The 26,214-nt window shown below is 34.9% G+C and overlaps 4 protein-coding genes across 4 annotated transcripts; all 4 read left to right on the top strand.

The window, feature by feature from the left end:
- The first annotated feature begins 1,751 nt into the window (after positions 1 to 1,751).
- On the top strand, positions 1,752 to 7,923 carry LOC106444991 (aspartyl protease family protein 2). Its single transcript, XM_048778282.1, has 2 exons — positions 1,752 to 3,327; positions 7,716 to 7,923. The coding sequence occupies exon 1, from the start codon at positions 1,823 to 1,825 to the stop codon at positions 3,272 to 3,274; it is 1,452 nt and encodes a 483-aa protein (XP_048634239.1). The 5' UTR covers positions 1,752 to 1,822; the 3' UTR covers positions 3,275 to 3,327; positions 7,716 to 7,923.
- Positions 7,924 to 15,747: 7,824 nt separating this feature from the next.
- Positions 15,748 to 17,834, top strand: LOC106447750 (E3 ubiquitin-protein ligase SINAT3-like). The gene is made up of 3 exons (XM_048778285.1): positions 15,748 to 16,189; positions 16,598 to 16,984; positions 17,310 to 17,834. Exons 1-3 carry the CDS (start codon positions 15,968 to 15,970, stop codon positions 17,679 to 17,681), a joined length of 981 nt encoding a protein of 326 aa, XP_048634242.1. The 5' UTR covers positions 15,748 to 15,967; the 3' UTR covers positions 17,682 to 17,834.
- Positions 17,835 to 20,116: 2,282 nt separating this feature from the next.
- Positions 20,117 to 22,185, top strand: LOC106449054 (probable F-box protein At3g61730). Its single transcript, XM_013890865.3, has 8 exons — positions 20,117 to 20,479; positions 20,734 to 20,936; positions 21,007 to 21,054; positions 21,124 to 21,288; positions 21,367 to 21,414; positions 21,483 to 21,650; positions 21,723 to 21,830; positions 21,926 to 22,185. Exons 1-8 carry the CDS (start codon positions 20,247 to 20,249, stop codon positions 22,006 to 22,008), a joined length of 1,056 nt encoding a protein of 351 aa, XP_013746319.2. The 5' UTR covers positions 20,117 to 20,246; the 3' UTR covers positions 22,009 to 22,185.
- A 211-nt stretch (positions 22,186 to 22,396) lies between these two features.
- Positions 22,397 to 24,378, top strand: LOC106393295 (RING-H2 finger protein ATL22-like). The gene is made up of 2 exons (XM_048778283.1): positions 22,397 to 23,073; positions 23,381 to 24,378. Exons 1-2 carry the CDS (start codon positions 22,404 to 22,406, stop codon positions 23,779 to 23,781), a joined length of 1,071 nt encoding a protein of 356 aa, XP_048634240.1. The 5' UTR covers positions 22,397 to 22,403; the 3' UTR covers positions 23,782 to 24,378.
- The last annotated feature ends 1,836 nt before the right edge of the window (positions 24,379 to 26,214 follow it).

The raw sequence follows: 26,214 nt of genomic DNA on the forward strand, positions 1-26,214 counted from the left end.
TGATATGATAAGATTAATAGTTGAATCATACAAACTTTCCAAATATGAAAAAGTGGAACTTTCGCATTACACATCAAAAAGAATTCAAATGCTGTAATCATATCATTCGCACACTCTTTGGCTCTTTCTCTTCGTTCTCACAACCTGAGGTGGAGTCACGCAGATTGTCAATTATTCAGGGGTATATTAGTAACTGTTTATAAGAAATACCGTCCGTACATATAGAAAAGATGAACGGGGTCGCTTTCGACCTAATTCACACTCCCACTTAACCGTTAGGTCAAGCTCCCATCTGGGAGAATCTTTTTGAGATCCATTATCAAGAATTTTAAAAGAGTCTGTACTTTTATTTCAGCTAATCAGTGTTAAATGTACATCATTACTTGGAAGGTGATTGATCAATTTATTTTATAATTGCAAATGGGAAGTAAAGAACAGCCAAAAGACAAACCCATATACTGATTTGATTTATAACATTAGTTTATTATACTGTAAAAGAGATTGTGTAATTTTGGGTGATGAATGAAATGATAAAATGTAATGTCAGATTGATGTAAAAAAGGGTAAACTAATAATATAAGAGAAGAGGGGACCATGAAAAATAGATGTATCACATGATCTTTCTCTGGTTCTCTGAATATGGGCCTCAATATCTCTTCCTCCCCATTATTTGTGCCTGCAAAATCTTCTGATTCTGGATAAATCTTAACTCTTTTGTCAAAATGTTTCTGGAATTAATACAGCAGCTAACAATCAAAGAATGAATGTTTGGATGATCTAAAATATATTTCTTCTTAGCATATAACTAAATTGCTAGTTTGTAATATGGAATTCTAAGTAACAATCTGGTTAATTAATTTTCTGAACACATGTATTAATGTGAAAAAGGGTAACAATTATTGAGAGAGGTAGGGACCAAGGGAGGATGAGTTTTATAGGCTAAGGACTCAATAAATGGAAATTAAAGAGATGACTAAATTATGGGTGATTAATTCATAGAGTAGAGTAGATCAGTAGACAATGGGCTTCCCCCATTTCTGAAGGGCTTTTAAATTTTTTTTGCAACATTATAGATTTAATTTGAAATTGAAAACCAAAATGTAGCACCTACTCTTCCTTCCACGTTGTTATCAAAGAAGTCTCAAATATGTTCTTCAAAATCTAATAACCATAAAATCTGAAATATGGAACTATTTCTACTGTCCGCTTGTCTCCAAATTCTTACTAACAATGGGCTACAAGAGGCTTTCGAGACGAGCTAACATCTTTCATCTTTTCATTTTAAATTTATTGAAATGCTTTGATTCAGGGATTTTCTTAAATACCTCTATACATTTTGGTTGGGCTATGAAACCCATCTATGGCAATAAACATGGGCTTAGTTCTCAAAGAAAAAAGTACCAAAAATAGTAAGAAAAATGAAAAATTATTTTGGGCCATGAAACCCATCTAGGGTGATAAACATGGGCTCAATAAACAGATAAGGTTCCACTAACACTTGAATTCAGATTACTGGACTGAAAGTTCAATTTCAAGACTCACACAACTAAATTAATTTTATCTCAAATTGATTTTTTTTTTTTATTAATGGAGTTCGTTAGGTGGAAATGTGAATAAAAACTAAAAAGTCAATAATTTCGTAATGATGATTTTACTTTGTATATAAAAATAAAAAGAAAAAAACAAAGTCGATCCATAATAATTAAAGTAAAGTAAGCTTTCACACACGAGAGCTTCCTTTGCCTTTATATGCTTTGTAGTAGTAGCCAACCTAAACTCTATACAGATCCCTTGTGACAATAGTTATAATTTTAAAACCACTATGGGAACAAAAGTCCAAAACACCCTCATCTTCTCCGTGGCTGTTCTCTTCCTCTCACTCTCCTCCGCCGCTTCTTCCTCCCAATACAACACCCTCGTCGTCAACACTCTCCCTTCTTCTCCAATCCTCTCATCTCCCGAGTCCGAATCATTGACCACTGTATCCCAATCCACAACTTCACTCTCACTCCACCTATCACACGTCGATGCTATCTCCTCCTTTTCCGACGCATCTCCGGCGGAGCTCTTCAACCTCCGTCTCAAAAGAGACTCTCTCCGCGTCGAGTCCTTGACCACCCTCGCCGCCGTCTCTTCCCGCCGGAACGTTACCAGAAGAGCTCCACGCTCCGCCGGTGGGTTCAGCGGCGCTGTTATCTCCGGTCTCTCGCAGGGAAGCGGAGAGTATTTCATGAGGCTAGGCGTCGGAACTCCGGCGAAGAACATGTACATGGTCCTCGACACGGGAAGCGACGTCGTTTGGCTGCAATGCGCTCCTTGCAAAGTGTGTTACAACCAATCCGACGCGATCTTCGACCCGTCTAAATCCAAAACGTTCGCCGCCGTCCCGTGCGGTTCTCGTCTCTGTCGGAGATTGGACGACTCGTCGGAATGTTTCAGACAGCGAAGCAAGCGTTGTCTCTACCAAGTCTCGTACGGTGACGGGTCGTTCACGGTTGGAGACTTGTCGACCGAAACGCTGACGTTTAAGGGAGCACGTGTCGATCACGTGGCGGTGGGATGCGGTCACGATAACGAAGGCTTGTTCGTGGGCGCGGCTGGGCTGTTGGGCCTGGGCCGCGGAGGGTTATCTTTCCCGTCGCAGACGAAAAACCGTTATAACGGTAAATTCTCTTACTGTTTGGTGGACCGGACGAGTTCCGGTTCAGCTTCTAAACCGCCGTCGACCATCGTCTTCGGAAACGACGCCGTTCCGAAAACATCCGTTTTCACGCCGCTGCTGACGAACCCGAAGCTCGACACTTTCTACTACTTGCAGCTTCTTGGGATCAGCGTCGGCGGGTCCCGCGTCCGCGGCGTTTCGGAGTCGCAGTTTAAGCTCGACGCCACCGGGAACGGCGGAGTTATCATCGACTCCGGCACTTCCGTTACTCGGCTGACTCAGTCCGCTTACGTGGCGCTTAGAGACGCGTTTCGTCTCGGTGCGAAGAGGCTGAAGCGCGCTCCGTCGTACTCTCTGTTCGACACGTGTTTTGACCTCTCCGGGATGTCGACGGTGAAAGTTCCGACGGTGGTGTTTCATTTCGGCGGCGGAGAGGTTTCGCTTCCGGCGAGTAACTATCTGATTCCGGTGAACACTCAAGGACGGTTCTGTTTCGCGTTCGCCGGGACGATGGGGAGCTTGTCGATAATTGGGAACATACAGCAACAAGGTTTCCGGGTCGCTTATGACTTAACCGGGTCACGGGTCGGGTTTTTGCCTCGCGCGTGTTAGATTGACTGATTTATTACCAAACTCTTTATTGGTGTGAACGCACTTTATCTATACTAGAGCTTTTGTCCGCGCTTCGCGCGGATTATATCTAATAAATATTTTAGTTTTCTAAAAATTTTCTTGTATGTAGATAGTATTAATTAATGATCTCTTTGTTATTGGCCTAAAACAGTTTTAACTATATTTAATTTTGAAATATCAACACACATGAGGAACATCTCTAATAACGTGGAAGGTAATGAAACATTAAATTAAAAAGATAATTTGGTAAACAAAAAAGTTAGCTAAATGTGAGAAAAAATGTTTTATATAGAATTGAGACAATTTTTAATGTTAATACAAATGGTAAAAAAACCTTTTTATTATTGCTTTACAAACACACTATATGTTTTTATAACCCAACTCGGATTCACGATCGAACCGGTAAATCCGGTGATGATATGTAATTTGACTTGGGATTTTTTCCGGTTTGGTTTTCTGAACCTATAGAGCAAGTTTTATAGTTTAGTTTATTGTTGTAAAAAAAACGCTAAAACATCCAGAAATTCGTTAAAACCTAAGACTCTACTACGTGTTAAACCGATGAGTGACTTTTTTAGTTTTTTTTTTTAATTAACTGATTTTTATATTTTCTTTTAATCATGTATAATATTCCCTAACTTATTTGATTTGTGATTCTTTAACTTTTGATGAAAATTTCACTATGCATCTAAAAATGAAGTGAATAAAGATGAATATAACCAAAACTAAACAATGTGATTTGTTATTAACTTTTTGTTATATACAGTATTACAATTTTCATATTTGCTTCTAGATCACTTTTTATTAATTTTTTTTTGTATTCACATTATAAATTTAAATATTTTTAATATTGATTTTGTTATATTTTTATTATATGTTCTAATTCCCAACTTGTTACAAAGACATTTCCATAGTTTTTAATTTTTCTTTTGATATCTAGTATGTGAAGAAAGATAAATTTTAAATATTTTACTATATTTTTCATAGTTATGTATAATTATATGGTAAAAATAATTACACTATTGACGCATCCGGTCGAATCGTTGATCCCGTAATCCAAATAATAGTCCAGTTCAATGTTTGATTCGGAATTAAAATCATTGCATAGAACTTTTATTATCTCCATTATTATGATTTTTTCAAACCCAACGTGATTGAAAGCAACTAAACATAAGCATAGTAGTTAATCACATTTGTTTGATTGTGTTTATTTTGAGGATTTTACTGTTTTATTCATTAATTAGAGCACCTGCTGACTGTATAGTACTCATAATGTTTCACCATTTATATAGACAATAACAAACATCAAACATTTTCTTAAAAAATAGGAACATGAGTTGTTTTTTTGTTTTTTCTGATTTAGCTATTTTCCCCAGACAAATCATTTGTATTTTATTTCGGAGAGAAGTAAGGACATTTACATTGGAGCATCTCTAAGCACATTCTATTTTCTCATCTAAAATAGAGTTTAGAGTAAAAATGCTTCAATTATACTTTACTTTTTATTCTATAATAGAGTAAAAAAGGTGTACTCTATAAATAAAATAATTCATTTATTTTTTATTCATCAATTTATTTTTCACTCTAAAACTTAGTATTATTGGAGTAGTATTCAATTTTATTATAGAATAACTCTGTTTTGATGAAAAAATAGAGTGAACCATTGAAGATGGTCTTAGTAAACATCTCATAAAATATTTCAATGCTAATAAAAAATCAAAGTATCTCAATAATAAAAAAGAAACGAAATGAAAATGAGAAGAAGAATGAAAAACTCATTTGATAGTTGTCAAATGCTTATCAGTCAAGTTTCAAAATATTAAAATTATATATAACTGACTTCGTATTTGGCATGTAAAAGCTATTTTAGCCAGCACTTGAGCATATTCTATTTTAGTTAAACAATTTGATATTCCGGAGAACAAATATGATTCAGGACTGTAATCTAATAGCAGTACGCACATCAACGCTGTTTATCATATGTTATTCAGGTACGACAAAGATACAATTTCAGAAAATTATTTATTAATTTATAGTTCCAGAAATAGTTACATACGTTCATTAAATATATTTTTTAAGTTCTCGGTCAAAAAATGGAAACATATTTTAAATTATATTTGATTTGAAACAATTTGAATAAAACTGTTAACGTATGTCAAATATAATTGTGAAACTAACTTATACCACTATCTTGTAAGACTACAAGCAACATTCTTCAACTTGAAACTGCACATTCAGACGTCCTTTCAGATCATGTGGGGAGCGCATACGTAACTGGTTGTATGAATCTTCCAATACATAAGCTCAGCAAACACTTATATGCAGGGACCTTTACCTCTCTTGTTTTCAAAATCCTTCAACCTGGTGCCTTAGATTCAGAAAGGTTCTCTAGTAATCTTGGATTTTGCCTATGCTTCTCCGCAAACTTTGCAAATGTCAGGAGCCTTCGATTTTCCAGAGAAGCTACGCTGGATTTAGAAGATGAACTATGGCGGACTCTCCATCTATCACATTCGCATGATTCTGCTGTAACATTAACAGAGTTTGAATTTTCTGACATAGAACAAAGATAAGCACAATAAGAGGAAGGAACCTCTGAGTTCCTGGAGAAAGAGGGGACAAAGGAGAGACCCCAAGGGCATGATCACCATTGGATATGGGTTGTTGTAGCTGCAATATGATCCATCAACAACTCAGTCATGCGATACACTGGCTATGTCCTTGCCAAGGGGTCTAATACCGCATTTAGTCTTTTCACAGTGTTTTGTTCCTCGTGTTCTGCTTTCTCTTCGGTTTCAAATATTGCTATCATCACTAACAGAAGTTAGTGAGCTTAGAACTTGTAGAACATGGAGTGTTGAAGCACCTGCCATGGAACATGTGCTGTGATGCAGCCTCTGTATTGCTCAGTGCCGCCAGCTCATGGGCATATGAGGAAGTCAACCACTTGCCAACTGTGAGAGTTCTTTAGCAAAAACTTCTTATGAGCCACATTTACCACAGCTAGCTTTTAGAATACCTCTCCTGCTAAAAAGTAAATTTTATTTGTTAATCTATGAATGTACAAAATTAAAAGCGTGTAAGAAAGTCAGGGATATGAAAATACATATGCTGTCTTGACTACGGTGGGATGCATACATAAATATAAGAAGAAAGACGACACTCAGGAAAGCAAGCTCCCTTCTTTGACACCAATCGGATCAGGCTCTGTGTCCACGTCTGCTCCATCAGACATCCCAACAACCTCAGCAAGCTCTCCTCCTAACTGATCCCTAAAGCTAACTCGTAGCTTCTTCCTCCTCTTACCCACAACCCCACCTTCTGATCCCCCCCCCCCCCTTATCTTTCCTTTTGCCCAACACAGAACCAGATTCTCCATTGCTCAAACCGTACCGATTGAGCAAAGTATTGTAAGCAACAACAGCTTCCTCGTCAGAAGGATCAGGAGGCGGCGGAATTATATGGAAGAATGCAAAGACGGTGGTGTCTTTTACCCTTCATCCACTCGCTCAGATTCAGAATCTTCTCGTGTTTCACTTGAAGCTTCTTCACCAACCCTTCTTTTCTGATCTCTTAGTCTGGGATGTTGTGTAGACAACTAACTATTCCAGTAAACCCATGACCTGAAACATACAGAACAGAGATCTTGATGAGTTTTGTGGCGGAAAGCATTCTGAAATCAAAGGTAAGAGATGCCCTTGACCAGAGATCTTGAGGCAACAATTGAAAGCAAGAACTAATTTGAACAACAACAACTATCAATCTACAATGAAAAGACTTGGTGAATGTATGGATTATCAAATCTAAACCAAAGCTGTTGGGATTAAAATCACCAAACCAAGATTACCTATGGTGGCGTAGAAATCCTCCGTTGTAGAACAATCTGGGGCTGCAAAAAAATAATTTTATTTATATGAAGATCGAGACAGGAGGAAAGTGCGATGTGAAAGCATCCAGAAGAACTCACCATTTAATAAAATCCCCCTCTTTGCAATGACGACAATGAAACTCAATCAAAATAAATCGGTTATAATAACTTTTTTTTCTTGAAACACTGTTATAATAACTATAGAACCCAGAATTAAGTTTTTGAACTAACCTGCTTTTGACACAGAATCTGAGTGGATTGCTTTCACTCTGCATCCTTCTTTATATGAATGATAAAGGGAAGTGGAGAAAGGATGCGACTGTTTTGAAAAGGGCAATAATGTGTAAAATTAATTGGAGAAGATGTAAGCGAAACTCTGAACGGTGAAGTTGGCTGGAGTAATCGGAAAGGCCACGAAAGAGGAAGAAAGCCTTTAGGTTAGGTTGTGTCAAAGCTGATATGGCATCTTAAAACGATTTGATTGGCTGGAATTAATTTGCATACGTGGACACTCTTAGAGCTTTAGATATCCTCCTTTTAGTATAGGTTAGATTGTCATCATCAGTGATTTATCATACTCTACTCATTAGTAGTAGGCTATTAACTCATTGTTAATGGAGATCCCGAGATGGAGATTTTTATTTCTATGTGGTTTAGATACGGTTCTATAAAATTGTACTACTTCTTTACTCTCAAGTCAAAGAGAAGTAAATCTTAAATGTATTGTTTTTCTTTAATAAAAGTGAAATTATTGGTAACTCACTAGCGAGTTTTTTTCTTTAAAAAGCACTTGGTCATTCATCCAAAATGCAGGGCCGGTCTCGAGCATAAGCAAGGGAACCGACCGCTTAGGGCATCATATTTTAAACAAAAAATTTAATTATATATAGGGCATAAATTTTGTTTTACATGAATAACAAAGGCATAAAATTTTAAACAAGCTTAGGGCATCAAGAAAAAATTGAGAATGTTGGACCGGCACTGCCAAAATGTACACTCTTGTGAAAGTTATTTGCACTATCTTTACAAGTTTGGCTCAGTTATGTCAACCACTACACTAGCTCACTTACTGCATATCTAACTTACATAATTTCATATAGACCACTAAGTTTGTTACTACCAAATAGTTTCAAAATTAAATTCCATGAATTTCCTTCATAATCTTGCATTACCATTAGACAAAACATATTTGGATAACTAGCTATTTTATCGTTATTACTGTGCGTAATTCATCCATATATGCATTTTCGTGCGAAACGTATGGTTCGGTGCATCTGGATATGGTGTTGACATACACTTTTTGTTTTCTCTCTATGTGAGTGAGAGAGTTGTTACAGTTCTTGGTCTTTTGTGTATTAAAAAGGAATCAATAATTTGGAGACTGAAGCAAAATAATTTCCTCAGTAAGCAACAAATCAATAATAATGACTAGTGATCCAAGTTGAGATATCAATTATAAAAAAAAAACATCCTCGATGAGGATACAGAGACAAAGTGCGGCACATGGACCCATATGGTCAGAATAATGCAGCCACCGAACGAGTCACCAGTTTTATACTCATTTTCGTTCCCGCTGTTTCCTCCGCAAACATCTCCTCTCTCTCAATCACTTGCGCTTTGAGTGGAGATGTGATGAGTCATTTTTATTCTGGCGGTTCTACAAAGTCAATCTTTTTTTTGTTTGTCAACCTAAAAACGCACTAATTTATTAGATAACTAGTCGACTTGCAGAGATAAAAGTGATGCCGTAAAAAATAAAATCTATAGCCAGCATATCATCTCTCTTATAAAAAGTTATATTAACCATGATATTATAAAAAGTGTTGTAAATGTTAGTTTGTAATTTAATTTATACTAGATGTTTGCCCGCGCTACAGCGCGGATTGGCTAGTTTTTATGCATTTGCAAAGTAAAATCAATTACATTTTATTAGAAAACATATCAATTATATTTACATACATAGTCAAGACTTAAGAGTTACATGTGTACTAAATCAATTATAGCCAAGCCTTACTTTTGGAACTATATTGACAAAACAGTGTAACAAAAGCTTAACATATTTCCTTTTAGTTATAAGAATATATATCGGAAATTATATTAACATCTAAATATGAGAAACTATTTTTATGTTTTACATTTTAAATCAAAGTTCTGCAACTGATCAATTCTACCTACATGAACATCTATTTTCCAGGAACAAATACTTTGAAAACTTTATATATAAAATACATTTTATAAATAAACTACATTGCATGATAGTATTTACTGTTCCTAATTAGTGTCAAAGGATGTAGGAGAGTGATAATTTGTATTTACATAACTAAGTAAAATACCTCTATTATTAACAACTTACCTTCATCATGTTCATCCACCGAAATGCCTTTCTCTTGCCTTCTAACCACATAATAAACCAAAATTCTTGTTGAAAAAAAAATCAAAACATTGAAAACTATCAAGTTTAGCTGAAAGAAAAGTGTCAAAACTCACATTCTTATTTTAAATCGAGTTATGGTGTGATGTTTTGAATGCAGTCAAATCTGTTCTCCCTTGGTCGTAAGAATAATCTATTTGAAAAAAAAAACAGATTTGTAAATAGTCAATTTCTTTTTTGTAACTTAGTTAGTCTTTTTTGTTTGTTAAAAAAGAGAAAAGAGAATCTACCTCAGAAATCATTTATATAGTAGAACCATATATACTTATTATTATCTCACTTGGAATGCTTTGATTTTATCTTCGTTTTTGAAGAATTAAGCACCGCAACAGGAGGAAACCCAATTGAACCTGGATAAAGAGTTGCTATAAATTTGAATCGATTTTTGACTATACTCAAGACCCAAAAATAATTGATTGACGAAGAAGACGTAGTAAAAAAAAAGAGAGAGAAAATAAAAAGAAACAAATTAGTTGATTGAAATATATAGAAGGTGAACAGTTTAAAATCGTTGCATGATTTGGGAGTTACACAGATGATATGATTCACTTTGAACGTGGTAATAGTAGTTAGAGAAAATTTAGGATTAAGTCAGTGTAAGAAAATTAAGGATCGTAAAAGAAATTTGGCTATAGAACTTTTAAACAATTGTCTAGTGTTCGATTTTTACCATTATGTTTTTTTAATTGATTTATTTTTCTTAATTCAAGCCACATGTCATAATATAATTGGTCATACGACTTGCGCTTTAGTATATAAGGGATTTCAACATTATTCTTCTGGGTATTAAAAACAGCTTTAAAATGTTCATATAGATATTAAAATCGAAAATGTTTAAATATTAAAATAGACGACAACTTTCCCTAACAAGATGACAATTTGCATTTCCGAGTTATTCGAGGACAAATGTCTCGTTACATATAAGAAAAATGACTCAAAGTCCAGGAATCTATGTCATATTTGCACGTGACATATCGGACAAAGGAAGAAAATATGTCCCCAATCACTCGAATATCTCATCTATTTCTTAATTTTGTTTATTTTGTCAACGAAATGTTATAATACAGCCCATGAAAACAAAAGACACATAACAAACACAAAGGCCCGTAAAACATCAGTTAACCAGTGGCAACGCAAACTAAAAATGTTTCTAGTTAGTAGTCATTCTTTGATCATGTAAGGCCTTAAACTTTTTTTTTTTTTTTTTTTTTTGCTAAGTGTAAGGCCTTAAACTTGGTTCTCTAATACAAATAGGAGTTAAAAAGCTAATGACTTTTGGATATATAATCATATCATGTAGTGAATGATCTCTATTAACTCATATAGAAACAGTTGTTAAGTCTCAGATTCTTTGAAGCTTTTTATTTTCTCAGACCAAATCCCAACATGGAAGAAGATTGTACAAAGATATGTTCTATTTGAAAAAGTAATGGTGATACATGAAAGCTTGATCGTTGTTGTTCGCTTTTTCTTTTACGTGGTGGTGTCTTTAAAGATGATCACTATCATTAGATCAGTTATTTGTACATTTATCGTTAAGAAGTTGTGAGTTTGCGTGAGATGAAGAAGAGTAAAATGTTCCTTTACATTATCATTAAATGGCTTTGAACCCAAGCTACATTACGTTATTCATTTCTCGATTTCATATTCTTAACGTCTAAAAATTATGTAAACTAATCGATTTCTTTTAAGTTTTTATTAAAGTAAAAAAGTAATGTTTTCATAAGCCGTCAAAGCTTATTTAGTGGTCGATCTACGTAGTTTTGAGTTATGACAATTAAAATTTACTACTCCTACTTGTTATATTATTTTTAAAGAGATAATGGGCTTTAAAAAATTTCCCGATAAAAAATTGCTATATCTGTTGATAAAAAAGTTGATATATCTAACTGTCTCCACCAATCTAGTTTGACATACATGGGGAAAAAAATTTCTTTATGCTTAAACTTTTTTGCAAGGACACAAATATTGAATACACAAAGAATATAGCAAACAATAATTAACTCAAAACATACATGTAATGTAACAAATGAAATAATATAAATTGAAATTCTCATAATAGCAGTTGTGTGGCAAAAAATAAATAAATAGTAATTGGTTTGAATATATAAACATAAATTCTCTTTTAAATTTATTCATTTCATAATACACCGAAAAAAACTTTCAAAAATGCAATCATGTGCAGCATGTACATGTTTAGGCCCATCTTTACTGGACCAGGGCCCTCTCTTTTTGTTTTTTGAACAACATTTTATTAAAAATCAAATTGTGAAAGGACCATGGCCCTCTCTATTAGTAAACTTTAATAAACACTAGGATCGTGTCCGCGCTACGCGCGGATATTGGATGAAGTTAAAATTTGTATATGATTATAGTTGTGGCTGTTTCTGGTTGTTGTTAAAATAGATTTAAAGTAATTATAAGAATGAATATATGACACTAAGTTTTTTAAGATTGATTGTTCATTTTTTTTATGCGAATATAGTTGGAAGTCAATCGATAGAGATGTAAAAGTAGAGGGGAGTTGATATTTTTGGTTGTGTAAAGTGGTTTTCTGTAGTAATGGAAATTAAATTAACGTGTTGAAAATTAAAAATATGTAAAAGAACTTCGTAATTGAGATATTGTTTAGCATTATGGTGTTTTGAATTTGAACATAATCTTTTAAAAGTGTGTTTAGGTCTTTCATTAATAAACTAATTAGAAATTTTATGAATTACATGGAAAAAAAAGCCCGTTGAAAAAAACTTATGAACGAAAAACCAGATAAATTGATCGAGAATTTAATACTAAGGTTTTGTTGTGTTACTTTCAAAGTATAACCTACCAGATCAAACTATCTCTACCCTTAATTTTGCACTTAATAGTTAAGATGTTCTGTCCGAATTTTAGACAAATGATTTCTTGGATTCGAGAGAGGGGTGATTGGGTTCGTATGTGTTCGAGAATTCTATAAACGCACAGTAAAGTTGTAATTTTGATTTACCTCCAGCAGGTGGAGGATCATTGTGGTTTGATTTGACCACCATGTTGAGGAAAACGACCCTTTGACGAAAGAAATAATTAGAAAATCAGTCAGCGAAAGAGAGAGATCTTGAAATGTGGAAATCCACTGATTGAGTAACTTACACGTAATAGTTGTATCCGACTTTCTTCTCGTTGCAAATTTCTGAGTGGAAGATGATGTGAATGTTATGTGGAGCTGAGGTTGTTAACCGGTTTGTATCAAATATGCAATGTTACTGAATTTATTCGTATATTTTGTTGATTTGTATTGATGAGACAAAAGATTTTTTTGAACTTTCAGTGATTGCCGCCGGTGATTGTGGCAGGAGATGTGCTACTTGCCTTTCTGATATTATTGTCTATCGAGAAGAACATTTAGGTATTATAATCTATTGAAGATTTTTATATTTAATGTGATACGTTTAAAATATGAAAATTTTGTGTGAATTAAAATAATTAGTTACAGTCATCAAATTGAAGCGAGAGAAAAAAAAACAAACAATCTGACAATAAGAGTTCATAATTGTCTTTGTTCATTACTCTTTGTCTCTGTTTTAAGAAGAAAAGTTACAAAACAACATAATAGATTTTGAATTGCATAACCAAGATTCTGGTGCAAGAACAAACCACTATATTTTTTAAACAGACTTGATAGCTGTCTTTAATCTTTTTTTTTTAGAAATTTAATTTTTAAATAAAAATTAGGAGCTATATTAGTCTACATTTTGATCCGTGCTTCAAAAGCATGAATTTTTCGGTTAATACAAATGTGATACGAATAGTATTTTGATTATGATTTATATTATTAAGTTATTATATAAATTTTTTTTTAAAATAATATATATAATTTGTCAATTCTTTTATTTTAAATTTTGTGTGTACATTCTTATCTCACAACATCATCTTTATATTTTTATGCATTATATAAAAGTTAAATTTGCTGGCATATGTTAGACTAATTTAAAAATATATATTTGCAGGGGTTACAAAATATATAGAATATAAATGTAGTTTCTAAATGTAATTAGATTTCTTTATGTTGGACATGTTCCTAACTTGATAGTATTGACTTGAATTAGTAAAACAAATAGAGATTTTTATATAGAAGCTTAACATGGTTCATTTGCACGTTATAAATGAGTCCAAGACATATTTATGTACACTTATGTGCATGCAGTATCATAATATTCCAAGACTTATTGCCATAAGTCAGGCCTCGATAGTTTTTTTCTTCTAGCTTTACGTGTGAACACGACATATCAGCCCCTGAGTCACCTGGATGGGCTGAAGAAATGCATTGTATTGGATGATGTGAAAGTACATGTTAATTTACTGCAACACACTCAATTTCATTCACACAACATAAATTCTAACTACGATTTAAAAATGCTACTATTTTCGCACCACCTTGTTTCCGATTGTTTTGTTATGATCCATTTCTGCAAATGGATAAACTTTATTGGATTAATTAAGAATTACCGCTGCAACTGAAAATTTTGTCTTGATCTCCATCGCTGATTTGGATGTCTTCACTTGGGAGCGTTGCTGCTTTGAGCTCCTCCAACTGATCTAAGATCAAACGTCTTTATTTTATTGAAGCTATCAATCATCTTTGGAGGCGTTAAGCAACCAAAGGTAGAACAGTTGAGTCTATGTTTTCGTACGTTTATTTTTTTTTTGGAAGAAGAGCCACCACCATCACCACCACCTGCTTCACACTCCGCTACATCTTCGTTATCAGCTTTTGATCCTTCATCAGTCGCGTTCGAAACATAGGATGCCTTTGTCTTCTTCTTCATCTAGTGCATATCAACACGTGCCTCCTCCTTTATTTTGCTGCTTCCTGCTTCTTTCATCGCCTTGTCTTCCACCCACAGAGGCTTCGTGGAAGCTTCAGCATCAGCGGTTGGTGCTTTGGAGAGGTCATTGAAGAAATTCTGTGGAGGAGGTTCAGAACTCTGCTCTGCTGCTGGTCTCTGAGAAGTTGTTGGATGAAGAAAGTTCTTAAAGTCATCAATCACTTTAGCGCTTCTATCACCTCCTCCTTCTAGATTGTGATTCTCAGAGGAGGTTCCAGCATTGTTACCTTTACCTTTCCCTCCACCACATGAGAGACCCAAGCTGAGCTCAAGCCCATTATCATCATCCATTTTTTTTGTTTCACACTATCCTAAACAGCTCAACAGATCGTTATAACATCCCCTGTCATCTGAGAAAAATCATTAGTCACAAAAAAGGAACCCAATCATCACTTTCCCTTTTTAAAAATTTATAACCAAAAAAAGGAAACATACAAAAAGGTGTAGACTTTTCGATCTGTTTACGGACAAAAAAACTCTGAAGACTCTGGTAATGATTAATAGCACTACAATAAGCAGAAGATCTGTCAGGTAATGATGTTCGGTAATATTATCATAAACCTCTTGAATCACTCCAAAGTACCAGACTTTGGAGTTTGGAATCATCATAGATTAGTACCCAGAACCCTTACTACAGAGCTGGAGAGCCAATTCAGCTTAACTTAGAGCCATTTCAATCACAAAGAAACTCAGAAATCTTAAATCGAGTCAGAGAGTGAACAAAAGTAAAACCTGAAACAATGACGATCAGAAGAAAAGAAAAAACCCTAGCAGCTTCGCGGCGTCGCTTTGTGTCTACGTTTCCATACGTCTATGTGCCATTGCTTTTTTCTCCATCTTCTAACGATTATGATGTGGAGGGTCTGTAGGGATCTTGAATGGATGATTTATGGGAGCACATTGAAGTACCAGCACTCACATCCGAGGCGTTATGCGGGAGGAGCTGGGGGAGAGGAAGAGAATCAATGAAGGGATGAGACGGCGATTAGGGTTGGGTGGAGAATGAGCCATATGTTTAGAACACGGGATTGTGCGACATCACTGTCAAGAGAAACTCGGGATTGGGCTTCAAGATGGGTCAAATGGGCTGTGAAGGTCACTAATTTTTTTTAATTTTAAGCCCAGTCCAAAATGACCTGGCACTTTGATTGGTCATGATTATTTTGACCATGTGGATAGCCTTAAGAAGCTCAAATTTAGCTTCTTTTATATAGTGGGATTACATTTAATTAAAAACGAAGAAATCATTTGAGTAAGAAGATATTAATTATTAAATGATTATTATTATAATTTCCATTTCCTGTAAAATTCTTCTGAATCTCTCTTCTTCCCCATTAACATTCTCTCTAATAAACTACAGTCGCCTTCCTGACCGTCCGATTGCGTTGCCGGGTTCATCTGACGGCAACTCATGAAGAAAAGCATCTCTCTTTATTTGAAATCAACACTTCACGAGACTTGACCTGTTTCGATTAATCGGATTCGATCTTCGTCACGATCACCTTTCGATGGATTTGGATAGCATGGACTGCACTTCAACCATCGATGTCACCGACGACGACGAAGAGATCCATCAAGATCGCCATTCCTACGCATCGGTTTCAAAGCTTCATAGTAATAACAGCACCAACGCGAATGCTGCTTCTGGTCTTCTTCCGACAACCACAAGTGTTCATGAGCTTCTCGAATGTCCTGTCTGCACCAATTCTATGTACCCTCCTATTCATCAGGTCTTTTTCAATCTCTTGTTGATCAGATCTTTGCTTTGTTGATTGGTTTTAGTGTTTTTGTGTGCTAAACTTTGCCAAAGCTATAAGCCTTTTTGATTGTCTCTTTAGAGAATTTTCGGACAAAGCTATGGTTTGATACTCTGTTTCAATCTCTTGTTGTCTGAATTTGCCCTGCTTTTCAGTTCCCGGATCTTTGCTCTGGTGACTGGTTTTAGGGTTTTTATTTTCTCTTTAGATAATTTTCGGACAAAACACTTACACTATGGTTTGATACTCTGTTTCAATCTCTTCTTGTCTGAATTTGCCTTGTTTTTTTTCAGTTCCCGGATCTTTACTCTGTTGATCGGTTTTATGGCTAAGCTTTTTGATTGTCTCTTTGCTTACACAATGATTTTGATTCTCCTGCAGTGTCAAAACGGACATACTCTATGTTCAACGTGTAAGAACAGAGTTCACAATCGCTGCCCTACATGTAGACAAGAGCTCGGTGATATCCGTTGTTTAGCACTCGAAAAAGTAGCCGAGTCTCTTGAGCTTCCGTGCAAGTACATGTCACTTGGTTGTCCTGAGATATTCCCTTATTACGGTAAGCCCAAACACGAGACTGTATGTGACTTCAGGCCTTATAGCTGTCCGTACGCTGGTTCAGAGTGTTCTGTTATGGGTGATATCCCTTTCTTAGTTGCTCATCTGAGGGATGACCACAAGGTGGATATGCATTCTGGGTGTACTTTCAACCATCGTTATGTCAAGTCTAATCCTCGTGAAGTCGAAAATGCTACATGGATGTTAACTGTAAGACTATACTCCCTCAAAAAATCAAAAAAGATTAATGTTTTAGAGTTTTCACATTAATAAAACATAGTATTAAGATAATAAATGCATTATTTTCTGTGACTAACTATTTTTTTTATAATTTTTAACAAATATAAATTCAATTATTTTTTTTTAGAAATGTACAATTTATAATTATTACTTAATAAAAAATACACAAAAATGTAAAAAACAAAATATATTTTTTTTAAAACTAATTTTTACAAACATTATTTTGAAAGGGAGGGATGCTTTGGTTTCATAAGCTGTTATTCTTATCAGTTTCTGTCTTTTGGTTTTGTTTCAGGTCTTTTACTGCTTTGGTGAATACTTTTGTCTTCACTTTGAGGCATTCCAGCTCGGAATGGCTCCAGTCTACATGGCGTTTCTACCTTTCATGGGGGATGAGACTGAAGCTCGGAACTATAATTACAGTTTGGAAGTTGGAGGGTATGGTCGGAAGCTGATATGGGAAGGAACACCGAGAAGCGTGAGAGACAGTCACAGGAAAGTTCGAGATAGTCATGATGGACTAATCATACAGAGGAACATGGCTCTCTTCTTTTCGGGTGGAGATAGGAAAGAGCTGAAACTGCGGGTTACTGGAAGAATATGGAAAGAACAGCAGCATAGTGGTGAAGCTGGAGGAGGAGGAGCTTGTATCCCAAACTTGTCTTAAAAAATTAAAATTTTGAAACTCTTACTGACTTGGCGCTGTGTCTCTGTAACTACTGTTCTTGGAAGTGTCTGTTATTAGAGAGCCTTCTCTGTGATCTACTATAAACTTCTTGTCATCTCTCTTAAATAGTTCATTACAAGTTTCATATATCAATTTTTTTTTCTAAAAAGTGCAGACAGAAAGTTAGTAATGAGAATCAGTATCCTCTCTGCTCTTGCCTCTTGCTGATAAATTGTAAACTAAGAACAAACGGAAAGTAAAAGGATAAAGAGAAAATTGAATATGCATAAATATTTTAAACTAGAGAAAGTTTTTCACAGATGATGCAGTTACAAATCAAAAGCATAAAAAGAAAACTAAAACGATAACTACATAGAGTCAGTCCCTTGCTGCTGCCAGATGAGTTTCAAATCTTCACTTAGCTCTCTTGAGTCGAAGGCCCTTCTCCTTGGATCAATTTCTCCAACAACCAAAACTCTTGTGAATGCTGTCGGAGGGAAGTGTTGCCATCTGGAGATGAGAGCAAAACCTTATATCCACGGCTGGCCATGAAACTCAAAGAAGGGTCAAAAAGATCGATCTAACGAGAAAAAACAGAGAGATTACAAAAACTGAAAACAAAAATAAACAGAAAGAATAAGCACGAGAGGTGGTCTCTATCAATCATCACTTAGTATTTGAAAGGCTGAGAATATGTTTGATGTCTCTATCTTGTCCTTTATACTATCTGCGGCTTTTGCTTTTCTTTTAATGTTATTGTCTCTATCTTGTCATTTATACTATCTGCAGCTTTTGCTTTTCTTTTAATGTTACTGTCTCCCTCTTCACGTAAATCTGACCGTTGTAACATTGCTGAGTTAAACTCAGGTTTGGTGATTGTCTTGGTCCAGCCTTTTGCCTTTCTACTGAACTGAAACAGAGTTTTCAGGTTCTCTGTTAATAAACTGTTCCTCATACTCAGAGTCAGTAGATGAAAGCTAAGCTCTGTGTCACTAATAACGTCAGCTTTGCCACTAATAAGAGCTTCTTCGTCACTAAGCTCTCCATCTTCGTCTTCATCATCATCATTATCGCCTATAGTGCATCCATAGATAGGCTTTCCCAAAGCCATACTGCTTCGACAGAACTAAGAAGCGTCTATGTACCTTTTCAAAAAGTGGCTGTGATAAAAAAAATTAAAAAAAAATTTCTCCATTTGAAAAACTCAAAAGCATGGAGGAACTCCCGGTGTCCTGAGATGTCCTCCATGATTAGCACCAGATTTAACGATTCAAGATGGCCAACAGCCATGCACATAAAGTCCACAAAAATCTTCTGCAGATGTTTTTTTTTTCAAAAAAGATAAAACACATAAGAAATCTAAAAAGAAAATGAGGGCTTGTCCTCCGACTGATAAGGTGTCCCAAAGCCATGCTGTAGTAACGGAAATATCTTTCAACATGGGTAAGTCCTTAGGCTGTGCTATTAGAGGAATTGAAGTTTGATGTTGAGCAGAAACCAAAGCTCTCATGAAGAAGATGAATACAAGAGAATCTGGAAATTATAATTGTTTCTGTTAATCGTAAATGAAGAAGATACAAGTGTTTATATACATCATAAGCTATCCGTTTTTTTCTAACTAACCAAACCACAAACCAACTATACATACTCTAATATGTGCTAAGATACAATTGTAGTATCGTTTTCTTTGGAGTAGATCAAAAGCTTTGCTGAACTGGATATGCCCTGAGGTGTCTCCCATAATTCGCATAAGACTGACTTGTGTACAATACTCAACTGCTTTGCAAAGGAAGTGCGATAAAATCATCTGACGTCTCTCGCTTCTTCCCTTCTTAAGGGCAAGCCTTGTGTTCTCCGATGCAGTAACAGCATCCATACCGGGACATTCGACCAGGTCCCAGAGCACCACCACTTTTGCCGTTCTGAGATATTCGAAAACAGCAAAACGCATAATAACAATAAAGAATTGCCATGCGAGTTCCTCATTGGTGAAGAAACTCATGGTTTCCACGAGACTATTGCTTTCGTCACAAACAAAACGAAGACGAACTAAGTAATTTTAGGGTTCATTTATATATGAGTCTGCGTATGACAGAGAGAGAGAGACGAAAATTATGTTTATATAGCTGCCCTCATGAGAGACTTGTTCTTCAGGTCTTCATCTTAAATCTGATTAGACAATATCATTTAAATTTGATTTGGTTTGGTTTTTATAAATTTATAAAATTGCATGGGTCATGCATGCAATGCTGCGTATAGTTGCTGTATGTTCCCAATTACCACGTGATAAATTAGCTTACAATTTCGGTTAAGGATCGGGTGATGCTAAACCGGGGTCCGAAACTCAAAACCGATTTAAAAATGTGAGAGAGGCGGGTCCCAGAAAGTTTGTTACAGGGGCAAAAACGTCATTTGCGATTCAAATATTTCGAAAACTCGCTCTCTCCTCCGCGGTGTGCATGTATAATATACTCACTACGAAGCGATTCAGAGCTAAAACAAACATTTGAATCTCTTCCGCTTAACAAACTATCGACTAGTGAGATAGTGAGCGAGCAAGAGACGATGAAGACGAGATCCAGTGATGTACAAGTAGCTGCTAACAGAGGCGGCAAGAGGAAAGCTCCCGAGGGAGACGAACACGGCAGAGGGAAGAGACGATCGGTGAAGAGCGACGAACCGAAGAGCTCTCCTCAGATAGATAGAAGATTAGCTCCGAAGAGGACGATCCTCAGAGGAATCCATGGATGCGTATCTCCTCGGTGCTCTGCTTCCACTCACCGCTCCAGCTTCTCATGGTATCGTTCTTCTTCTTCTTCTTCCCCGATCGCACGTCGTTTCGATTAGATCTAGGATATAGAACTCGATCGATCATCTTCGGTAGCTTCTGGAATCGATTGGATTGTATGAGAACATTGATTTTGTTCGTGATTGCTGAATTTGAAAAACGATTGCTATAAGTTTAATCAGGATTTTGAATCAGAATAGTTAGATCTGAGTCTCTACGTTAGATTCACGAGTCTGTTCTTACGAGTTTCTCTGTGGAATCAAGGTACGAGCAAGATGCGTGGACATACATCTCGAGGTTTTTGGATGGGAAGTCACTGGTGATGCTTGGAGCAACGAGCAAATGGTTTAACAAGATGGTGATGGAGGATGATGCTATTTGGAGGTTTGCTTGCTTGCGTGATCTTCGTGTGCCAAAGCTGTATCCAGCTTCTTCAAGCTGGATCAAGATCTATGCTTCAGCTTTTGGTGAGTACTATTACAAGATAACAATCACAGTCTCTCAGTAAACTAAGAAATGAAATGATGGATGATGCAGATGGGAGGAGTCACTCTTACTTGTTCCATCAGCAGGAAAAGCATATTGGTCAGTCCCTCAATTTGATTCATGTACCTTTAAAGTTACTTCATTTAGCTGATGACACTGTGAGTACAGACTGGATGCGAATTGGTGCCTTTACTCTTGACTCTGGAGTGTCACTCTTGACTGAGAAGTTGAGTTCTCCACTGAGAGTTCCAAGGGAAGGAACCATTGAACGGATGCTTGAATCCAGTGGTGGATGTATTGTAAAAGACATCAAAAGCGGTATTTGGATTGCAGGTAATTAAGAAAAGCATTATCTTCTGGAACTTGTTCACAAACGAGAAAGATGTAATCATGGTTTATCTTTATTGACAGATTTACAGCTTGTTCGGTGCCCTGTCTGTGACCTCAGTACCTGTGATGGTAAAAAAGTAGTCTCTTCTACAGTAACTAAAATTGCAACTAAGAGTTTTATGTTTTAACTTGTGTAGGAACAATGCAAACACTGGACGCTAGGCATGTTGAGCTGTTCTTGAATGAAGGATACAAAAATGGAACTTGGGAATACAATCTTATTGCGTCTCATAAGTTGCAGAAAGACGCAGTTGCAGCTTGTGGAGCCATTTTCGATCTCAAACACCTTAAATCTTCATCCTCAGGTAAGTACTCCTCCTCTTTAAATCTTTGACTCTACTTCACAACTTGTGAATGAATGAATGAGACCTGTTCAGGTATTCTTAACCTTAAGTCTTGGACCGGAGCTCCAGATGATTCCCAACCCAAAGCAATGATCGCACCCCACGCAGTAGCTCTTCACACAAGATTACAAGAAAACGAAGGTATATACTTGTCCATACACTCTGCGTTATCAACCATCTTGAAACAAAGATAAGAAAAGATACCCAGTAGTTCTTATACATATCTACATTTGTAGGAATCATTGTGAAGTATCAGACGATGAAGGCAGGAACTGACGGTGACATAGTTTCCATCAGAATCTCCCAGCAGCTACTCTGAGTTCCTGATCACAATGTGTTTATCCCACTCACACAGACCATCTTAAGTATCTCTACATTAGCCTTTTATTATAAAAAGTGTTACATCGTTACATATTTTGCAAGAATAGTTTGAGAGATTATTGAACTTATTATATACAATCACACGCACCAATGATCAATGTTTCTGTTATGCCTAGTCTCTCCCCCACTTTACTATAAACAATGTTTACACTCATTTTTATAATACTTAGCAATATTAGTCTGAAATACTTAAAAAAAAATTCTATATCAACTCATACCAATGAGTATGTGAACATCTAGAAGACCCTTACATATCATTTTATATCTACTATTCTTTTGACTTTTCCATTATCTATATAAGTGCTTACAAGTCCCTTAGTGCCAAACCACAACATGACATTCTCAAAACAAGTTAGCATCTTTATGTTCCTCTTCTGCTTCCCTCTCCTAAACGCCTCAGAAGCAAAACGTTGCTACAGTTCCTCATGTGGAAACGTCGACGTTCGTTTCCCTTTCTGGCTCTTCCCCAAGCAATCTTCGACCCGTGGCCACACAGGACTCAACATCCTATGCACCGATCGCCACGATACAGCATTAAAGCTTCCCAACACGGGACTATTCCTCGTCCGAGATATCGACTCTGAAAAACAGCTTATCCGCCTCAACGACCCTAACAACCGCATGGCCAGACGACTCCTCAGCTTCGACGCTTCAGGAACTCCTTTCTCTCCTCTCCACCTTCTCAACCACACCATCTTGACCTGTCCTAGCGAGGATATCAAATCCTCCTCCCCTTACACACCCATCATTTGCTTTGGTAATTCAACGTCCTCCTTCTTCGCCACTCGTTTTGATCTCGCGAGTTCGATGCCGTCCTCTTGTCAAGTCTTCAAGACATTACTCCTTCCTGTTTCTTCACTAGTCGCTGTTCACCTCAACGATCAAGACCTCTGGCTGAAATGGGACTCACCGAGTGGCAGAGATTGTGAGGGTAGCAGCTCGTTACGTGGGTTCAAAAACAATATCACTCGAGAAATCAAATGGTTCAGTTCCTTCAAATCTGGTTTGTTACCCAATTTCTTCTCTCATTCTTTTAACCTTCATGACATCCAAGGTGACGAATTTCAATCCAATGGATCAAATAGTTGACTTAATGGTTATTATCTACTCATTAGATAACAAAACATATCAAATCTGATACGGACAGATCATGTCATTGTCTTTTGATTAAATCAAACACATATATCAAAATTCAAATACTAGAACATGCGGAAACGTCGGAACCGTAAATTAAAATAATATATATGTAACTTCAACAGCGTATAATAAACTAAAACTATTTTCTTTACCCTTCCCTTTTTTAAACACAGGACTTTACAACTTCATTTTACTAATACTGAAGTTGATCTGTCTCTCCCTAATGACACTACTCTTCGGAATAACTACTTGTGTGGTATATGTCACGTTCAGTTTCGAGTGGCTCCCTACTCAGATACGACGATCATTGGCACGGCATGCCACTCGCAAACCGCCTAGAGGTCGTGTTAGGTCTGCGATTGTTGGAGCGTACAAGAAAGTGAAAGTAGAGAAAAATATGAAGCTGCCAGGGAAAAATAACAACATATGTTCCATTTGTTTATCAGAATACGCGAGCAGTGAAACCGTTGGATGCTTATTAATATGTGAACACTGCTTTCACGTCGAATGCATCGATACGTGGCTCCAGTTGCGTAGCTCTTGCCCGATTTGTCGAAACAGTTCTCTCCATTAGGTGAAGTTTGTGACTAGTTGATGTTGTTCAATTGACTCTATCGAAAAGAGTGGAAAAATTACGTTTGATATTCCATCTCTATGCATGGTAACGTATTGTGCTCCTTTTTAATATTATGTAATAACCCTTTTAGAGCATCATTAACCATAGAGACTCCTCCATCTAGATTCTAGACCATGAACAGCTGTGGTTTCTCAACTGGTTTCTTTACAATAATATAATAGAAAAAATTACAAAATGAAAGAGAGAGTCCAAAATGTTGAGAGACTTTTCATGGGAGACCCACAAAAAAGTTACGAGCCTCCATGCCACATGTAAACGTTTTAGTGGTCTAGAGGTTAAAACAAAATAGCTATGAACATTTTATTGTTTTAAAGAGATTGACTCACTTTTTGTCGATGCGACGCTCTTCTTTATTTAATAACAAGACATGAGCCCATTGCGTTTCAACATGTTTTGTTTGATGTTTTAATTTAATAAAAATTATAAAATAATAAAACATTTAGTTATAGTTTTATGCTTATTTTTTGCATATGTTGTTTGAGATTTATTTTATAATTAAACTTGTTTTTACATATAAATTCAAGTTAATATTTGTATTTTCTAAATATGGTGCATAGATGAATTGTTATAAACTTTGTACATAGGATTAGAGAAAATAATATACCTAAAAGTTTAAACTGAACACAACCTGAAATGAAAAATTGAATGAAAAGTAAAAAGAATGAAAGTCAAATACATCAATCGAGTCAATGACAACATATACATGCTTTAATGTATTAATTTAATGTTTTATTAAATAAGTCTTTAAAGTTTTATTTGGCTAGGATTTTTTTTAAAAAAGAAAACATTCTATTTTATAAATCTATTTTTTATTTACAATAAAAAAGTATTAAAATATATTAAATACAATTTTACAATTTTGTTTAAGATTTTAGAAAAGGAAAATTACTGTCATATAACCTATTACTATTATCTTCTCTTTTAATTTCAGAAAAAAATAAATTGCTATCAAATAATTATTTTTAGTTATTAATATATAATTTTAAAATTACTATTTTTATAATTGGTATTAATACTAATTTTACACATTTTGTTAATTAAATAATTTTTAGTATCATGTTCATCATCAAATACTCTCTTAAAAATATTATCAAATAATTTTTTACAATTCTCTTTGGTTAAGATTTAAAAATATGATACAAATTTCTTTTGTTTAGAATTTTTTTATAAGAAACAAAAAAAACTATCAAATATTCTTTTACAGTTTTTTAGAATATTAGAAAAGGTAGTGGTTTTCAGAGATAGTTTAGTTTGTTTAAGTTGATGACAAAAAAAATATTAGAAAAGGAAATTAATATTATATAATCTTTTACAATTATATTTTTGTCTAGGATTTAGAAAAATAAAATTTCTATCAAATAATTATTTCCATTTAATATTAATTTTTTTAAAAGTTACCATTTTCAAAATTCTTTTTTTTCAATATCATTAATATTTTTACGATTTTTCTTGTTAACTAGATAATTGTTACTACCATGTTTATCATTAGTTTTTAAGTAAAAATTATTATTAAATAAAATTTTACAATTCTCTCTCGTTATGATTAAAAAAAAAGAAAAAATATTAATTGGTTAAGATTAGAAAATATTTAGGATTTTAAGAAAAGAAGAAGTTATTTTCACATAATGACAGTTTTTATTGACACATTCACAATCTAATTTTTTTAGTTGACACCTGTCACAATCATATCAAGTGAAATATTTGAAGTTAATTTTGGTTTATATTTTTTTAACACAAAATTCTTAAGAAGTAAAGTTAGTTAATTATAAGAAAAATATGATTAATTTTCATTTTTTATTTTATTTAGACTTTTAAAAGGGAAATTAATTATTTGATAATTATTTTTCTTTTATATTTTTATACAGCTATTTTATTTTTAATAGAAAAAAAACTGTTAAATTATTTATATATTTTGTCTTATACATACAAACACATGTCACAATATTATCAAATAATCTTTTGCAATTATTTTTTGATTAGGATTTAAAAAAGGAAAATTACTATTAAATAATATTTAAAATTATTTTTTGATAAAATTTGTTTTTGTTAATATCTTAGTATATATATTTTTATTATGATATAGATTAACATATGTCACAATCTTAAATATATAATTATCATGTATCGCGATCATGTTAATTAGCAACTTTGATGAAACAAACTTTATATAATAAGATAATATATCTGCTTTTATTATTAAAGTTTCATCATTTGTCCTACAATTTATCCACAATGAAACAATATTGAAAGCTAGCCACGTGAATCCCTGGTTAACATGGCAAGCCTGGACATTCGGATCTTCGGATCGGATTCAGATCCAGATCTTTTAGATCATCAAAAATTTAGATCCATATAAATACCTATAACTTT

Source organism: Brassica napus, chromosome A4 (genome assembly GCF_020379485.1).
Source record: "Brassica napus cultivar Da-Ae chromosome A4, Da-Ae, whole genome shotgun sequence".
In the NCBI taxonomy this organism is placed as follows: Eukaryota; Viridiplantae; Streptophyta; class Magnoliopsida; order Brassicales; family Brassicaceae; genus Brassica; species Brassica napus.